The sequence below is a fragment of the Solanum verrucosum genome, unplaced genomic scaffold, assembly GCF_900185275.1.
Source record: "Solanum verrucosum unplaced genomic scaffold, falcon-dt-bn FXZP01000064.1, whole genome shotgun sequence".
NCBI lineage: Eukaryota > Viridiplantae > Streptophyta > Magnoliopsida > Solanales > Solanaceae > Solanum > Solanum verrucosum.
The window spans coordinates 1,999,337-2,005,796 of record NW_026020144.1 but is presented as its reverse complement, the minus strand read 5'-3'; the positions used below and the strand labels follow the sequence as shown (position 1 = coordinate 2,005,796).

Here is a 6,460-nt window from a genome sequence, read left to right as displayed (position 1 = left end):
AAGACACATCACATCCAAATTGTATTTACAACATTCGAAAAGAATTACTACTTTTCAATAGGCCAATATATTCGATTAGGAGGTATAAACCACATTTTTTCTTTCTTTCATGTAGAAGTGGTTTGACCTTATGATAAGTTGATAATATTTCTTTCTTGAACTTAAATTCTCTAATGTAGCCGTTTTGTTCCTCTTATTATTTTTGTAGTTGTATTTTTTTTTATAAAAGCAATATTATGTATTTTTATAGCAGATATACAAAATACATTTATGATATATATATATATATATATATATATATATATATATACACACGTACGTACAATGAACTGAAATCAGTTGACCACACATACAATTGATGTCTTCATGTATATACTTATAGATTCAACTTCTGCTTTGAAAATAAACTCACATATACAAATAATTATGAGATTCTATATTCGTGTGATTTAAGTAATTAGAATTAGATATTGCATACATACGAATTAAATGTATCTTGCTACTGTATTTGCAAATACAATATTTATGAAAAATCCCCCAAAATCGTTTTTGGATTGATGCTTTACAAGACTATTATAATTGATTGGTGATCCATACAAATTAAACTGAATATTAACCTGCCCTATATACGAACCAAATACTTATAAGTTTATATATATGATATTTTTGTACGGCCTTATGCTTAATTTTCTTCTAAAATAAAATAGTTGCAAATGCAAATTGGATGGTCCATGACATAAGTTGAAAAGAATAAAAGGAAATATGTCTTTAGCATATGATTCTACCAACATGTTTCCTACTATTTGTAAGTCAATGCTAAAAATAGTGTTGTTTTCTTATCATCTTTTGTTTTACTTTTAAGAAAGTTCATATCGTGAAATTTCATATTCTATAATTGATTCGAGAAATTTCATGAGAGTGACCATTTTTTGAATCATCAAGTAATTTTATGTTAATTTACTATCATATAAGAATAGCTAAGATTCTTTAAACTATTTTGGTTTTGGGGTGCTTGGTAATTAAGGGAGATTTTTATTTTTATTTTGAAACTGTCTTATAAAGAATGATTTTTTCGCTATTAAGATATAATGTAATAACTCTATCAGTGAATTATCACTCAACTTTAAAAAAGTTAATCTATAAATTAAAAATATAAAAACGGTCACTTCACGAATTACGATTATCACATAAAAAATCATCTATAATAAACACATATCGATTTTCATGATTACTAATAAAATTATCAAACAAACGTTGTTATCATCAAATTCAGACTTACTTTCTATTCATATCAATATTTTAATCCACCTTTTATTTTCATTAATACAGTAAATAAAACTCTATCTTCATCAACAAATGAAAAATTGAATTTGAATTATTAAAAAATACATTCCACTTTATATCCTAATGAAATATTATAATAAGTAGAAATTAATTTTTTATTATATTAATTGAAGAAATAAAAATTTAATACTTATAAGTTTGGGATGGACCCTCAAAGGTTCTGATTCGAAGATAAGTGAGCACATGTTATATAATATAGGCTAAACTGTAGCGTATCGAAACCCGACTCGACGTGACAATTGAGAGAGCTTCGAATAACTCAGGTTTAATGGCGATTTGTTGATTGCGAACTCACTGAATCAGTAATTATAATTGCAAATTGTGTGATTTGTTGTTGTTAATTACCAGGATTAGCAGATGGCGATGGTTTTGCAGGCGAATGATGCTCGAGAATGGTGTTATAGAGGAGAAGGAGCTGTCAATCTAGTGCTTGCTTATAGTGGAGAACATCCTGATTTTGTATGATTTTTATCTTTCTTATACTTATATTCGAACAGTTGTAATTTGTCTTGGTGAATTGTTGAACGAATTGAAATTATTTTTGATCAATTTCAGGGAATAGAGAAGATTCTAGTAGATAAGAATATGGAATTTCATCTTCTTCTTTTTTTAGGGAAAGTATCTAGGTTATTGTTACTGCTTATGTCTCCGTAAATATTGTGTTTTTGCTTATTTTGGGTTGAGAGTCTGTCGGAAACAGTCTCTCTACTTAACAAGGTAGGGGTAAGGTTTGGGAACATTTTACCCTCCGTGGATCCCACTTGTGGGACTATACTGCGTGGATCCCACTTGTGGGACTATACTGAGTATGTTGTTGTTGTATCGTGTTTTTCAGTGTATTCCTGATCATTTCAGATTGTATCTCTCATGCCTCAATCACTTAGCTAGATCCCTTGGAACCAGAAAAGGAGATAATAAGAATTGAAAGATTAAATAAAAAAGATACTGGAAATGAATTGTGCTTTACATAAGCTGCATAATGATCTGATTCATTGGGGGTGCATCATCTCATGAAGGTGTTGTTTTCAGACTCGAAGAAGTTAATGATGGAGTGTCTAATAAGAGTTGTTGACTATTTGGCTCTCAAGTTGTCTAAATAATTAAACGAAAAGATCCTACTAAAAGAGTGCTAAATGTCATTGTATTCCTCCTTGGAATTCACTGTTTCTTTAACAAGTTATTGACCTCAACAATAGCATAGTAAGAGTAATCCGAGGAGGAATGAGTTCGACTTTTCTTGCTTTCAAATGCTACCAGAAGAAAGAGAGATCTGACCTGGAAAACATGCTACTCCCTCCGTTTCAATTTGTTTGATTGGTTTTGACTTGGGAAAACTGTCATGGAGTTTAACAAAGTAAAGAAGAATTTTGAATCTTATGGTCTTAGATATGTAGAATGAACCAAAATGTTCTTTAATCTTGTTCTTTTAAACATTACGCGTGGAAAGTTAGAATTAAAGAGATGTCAATAAAGGAGAGATATTCTTTTTGAAACGGACTAAAAAGGAACGTAAGATAACCAAATTGAAATGGGAGGAGTATTGTTACTTGTTCAAAAGAAAGTATTTGTTTTTGTTTTTTTTATATCTCAGTAGCATCCTCATCTCCTGCGTTTTATCTAGGTTGGAAAAGTGTTGCGGGTACAGAAGGTACCAAGGAATGGATCTCAATGCGAGAATGGTCATCCAGGTCTAACCGAGTTGGAATGCCTCATGTGGAAAGAATTTAAAGAGCTGGTATCAGCTCCTACAAAAGAAATGGCTGAATACTGTTTTGTGCAGCATGTGATGTGCTCGCTGTTGGGTTCAAAGAATGTTGATGCAGGGGTATGTTGCTAGCCTTGTACATAACACCTATTTTTTATCACTTCATATTAGATCTGGTTTGCCTGAAATCATCTTTTCTTTTCTGCAAATGGAGAAAAATAATTTACTTATTCTCCCTTTCTGGATACCTTTAATCTACGTGGACTAGTAATAATAATTAGGCATTCTGCCTGTCATCAAAAAGTTCTAATTTATTACCAATATTCATGTAGCCTAACGTTTCACCCTTATGTTTTAGGACATTTCTTATGCAGTTGATCTTCTGTAGAGGGCTAATTTTTGTTCATTGCTGTTTGCTAGGATAAAACTTAATTGATCAAGTTATGCTAAACTATGGGCCTCTAGATTTAAGTTATGAAAGATTGCAAATTTGTGTTATTCCTAGCATATGGTTTGCTGTCAACATGGAAACAAAATTCTTAAATACTGCCATCTTTTTCTTCCATTTTGACAGATTCACATCCCTGTGACCCGAGAATTTCTGGAAACAGTTGATAACAATGTTCTATCTCAGCGTCCTTCTTGGCGTGTTGATGCCGCAATGGTCAACCCCCTGTGTGATTCTGTACTGCTGATATCTGATCATTCGATTTTCCCGCGTGGTAATATACGAACCCTTTTTGTCCCCTGCTTCTTACCAAGGTTTTAACGTGTATATTTATATTGCTAGACTAGTTTTAATATCAAGCTAATGATAATAATGAGATCCAAAATATAAAGGGTGTACAACAATGATAAATGCCTCATGTCCGGTATTTCTAATAGGCAATTGAGGCATTAACCTCCACATTATACCTCTGTTTTAGGAGATTCAATATATCCCTGGTATTACCTCCGTGTGTATGAGAGTAAAAAGAGTAATGTTTAATGACTGCTTGTCTAGATACATTACAGCTATTCTAAGTATGCTACTTATCAACAAGGTTGACTGCAGTTTTGATCCATTTGTTGACAAAGAAAAACAAGGAAAATTTACTTTGTATGGTTTCGCCTTTTGATTGGCCTAGCACAAAATCTCAATATGGATTTTGATTTGGTGAATTGGCTTATTTCATTATTCCTGTTTTCTCCTTTCAGGTGCACTTAAAAAGGACTTCTGTATATCTGTAGAAATAAAGGTGCTTTTTCATAGCTTTATTTGGTTTTTCTTCATTAATATCATATTCATGCTGTTTCACTTTAATCTTTTTTAATTAACAATTTGTTTATTTAGTACAATTTTTTTATTAGTGTCTCCATTTCTTTTGCTGAAGCCAGCCTAAATGCGGATTTCTTCCGCTTTCGGAATTTATTGCATCAGAAAACAGTATTAAAAGGAGTGTAACTCGTTTCAAGATGCATCAGGCTTTAAAATTGCACCAAGGAAAGGTGATTGATTTTTTATCTGTCTGGTGGATTTCTTAATTCAGTTGCAGCATGGACTTGATAAACTTCCCCCTTTTCCCCTGTCAAGTTAAAGTAGCGTTTACCTTTTATTATGTACAGATATTAGCTTTATGCTTATGTTGGATCTTTTTCTTTTTTCTTAATCATTTTCTCCTTTTTTTGAAATTTTCTTTGGGTTGCTTCTGCTGTATCAGATATCAGAGATAAGTGCATATGATCCATTGGATTTGTTTTCTGGATCCAGTGATAGGGTACACAAAGCAATAAAGGGCCTTTTCAAGACCCCACAAAACAATTTCCGAGTTTTCCTGAATGGTTCTCTCATATTAGGGGGTTTAGGTGGTAATGCAGACGCTACAAGCTGTGAAGTTGGTGAAACATTTGAAAATGCACTGAAGTGTGTAATTCAAGCTGTGGATGGCCAGCGGACCCAATGCTTCCTAGATCTTGTTTCCAAGACCATTTTTAGTTCAGGACTGCTAAACAAGGTTCTTGAAGTCCAGAAGTTCGACAATGCTGACATTGAAGGTGCAATTCATGCATATTACAATGTCATTTCCCAACCATGCGCGGTATGTAATAAACGATCAGCTGAAGATCAATTGTCAGAAAGATACAGTTCTTTGCATTCAATCTCGAACGATGAAAGCATGAAGATTGTGAGGAATTACTTGATTGCTGCAACTGCAAAGGACCTGAGCATGATGATTAGTTTTAGACCTCGGGAAGATGGGAGTGTGGAATCTCCATATAGCATGGTTTCCTTAGAATCAACCAACCAAAGTTTTGATTATAAGGTATTATTCCCTTTTCCCCTTTTTCCAACTCCTTTCGGGTTCTTGAATAATATATTTCACAATGAAAAATATCTCTATCTAATCTCCTTTTCATTGAAGTAGTGTTTTATCCTATGTAAAAGAAGATATGTGAACTTATGGAGGCAGTAAACTTGTTGTACCTGCAGATTGTTGTGTGCACACCTCTGTTGATTTGTCTAATTTGTTTTTTAAATTGTTAGTCTGTTGTAATACGTGTTTTCAAAGCTGAAATACATAGAAAAATATATGACCTTGGGTGAAACTTAAAGTGCAAAGCACAGTTGAGTTCCGTACTAATGCAGAAATATAAAAATAAACACACAACATTATGTGGACAATGTGAAAAAACTGTGATTGCCAATTAATGAAATATAAGGCACTATAGCTTTTTTTAAGCTTACTTAGAGCTTTTTGTTTGCTGCTCTTCAATAGGCATATTTCATTGACCTGGATTTGAAACCTTTGGAGAGGATGGAGTACTACTACAAGTTAGACCAACAGATAGTCGGCTGCTATGTTCAGATGGTAAAATCCACGCAGCAGCTTAGCCACATTGAATGATGGAAGCGCTGTCGGAACTTGACATTGGAGATCATTTTCTGGTAATCAATTGAAAAACCGTTTTATAAAATTTATTCCTTTTTTTTTTCCTAGTAATAAATGTCCACTATATAAATGTCAAGAACTAATAGCAATATACAGTCAAATTTCATCCGTTAGTTGCAATTGCCGAAGTGTTTAACTTACACTGCAAATTAATACTGCTTTGTGGGAAAATGAAAAAGATAGATGTGGGGCAGATTCAAAAGGGACTTTTTTGTTATGCGGAGCGAAGCGGGTTGAACTCTTTGCGAGTTATCCATGGATTCCAGAGTTTAGCTTCATCATTTTATCATAAACAAATGAGAATCTGATAATTACGGTGCAAATTTAGTAAGAGTTTTTTTTTTTTTTTTTTTTTTTGTAGTAGTAGTTTATGATTTTTATTTAGGTTGACTTAACAAATTTTAGAGTCTGTTTGGATTGACGTAAAAGTTGGTCAAACTTACTTTTAAGTCATTTATAACTTTTGAAAGTGTTTGACAAA

The 6,460-nt window shown here is 32.7% G+C and overlaps 1 protein-coding gene across 1 annotated transcript; it reads left to right on the top strand.

Moving 5' to 3' along the window:
* The first annotated feature begins 1,494 nt into the window (after window positions 1-1,494).
* LOC125827771 (inositol-pentakisphosphate 2-kinase-like) lies at window positions 1,495-5,991 on the top strand. The gene is made up of 8 exons (XM_049507096.1): window positions 1,495-1,607; window positions 1,693-1,803; window positions 2,966-3,169; window positions 3,624-3,771; window positions 4,247-4,287; window positions 4,427-4,537; window positions 4,750-5,352; window positions 5,806-5,991. Exons 2-8 carry the CDS (start codon window positions 1,702-1,704, stop codon window positions 5,932-5,934), a joined length of 1,338 nt encoding a protein of 445 aa, XP_049363053.1. The 5' UTR covers window positions 1,495-1,607; window positions 1,693-1,701; the 3' UTR covers window positions 5,935-5,991.
* Window positions 5,992-6,460: the final 469 nt, after the last annotated feature.

What these genes read in the sequence shown, in the direction of transcription:
- LOC125827771 (XM_049507096.1), top strand. Translation starts at nt 1,702, where the DNA reads ATGGCGATGGTTTTGCAGGCGAATGATGCTCGAGAATGGTGTTATAGA. An exon ending in GTGGAGAACATCCTGATTTT is followed by an intron (nt 1,804 to 2,965) that starts GTATGATTTTTA and finishes CGTTTTATCTAG; the next exon opens with GTTGGAAAAGTGTTGCGGGT. An exon ending in CAAAGAATGTTGATGCAGGG is followed by an intron (nt 3,170 to 3,623) that starts GTATGTTGCTAG and finishes CCATTTTGACAG; the next exon opens with ATTCACATCCCTGTGACCCG.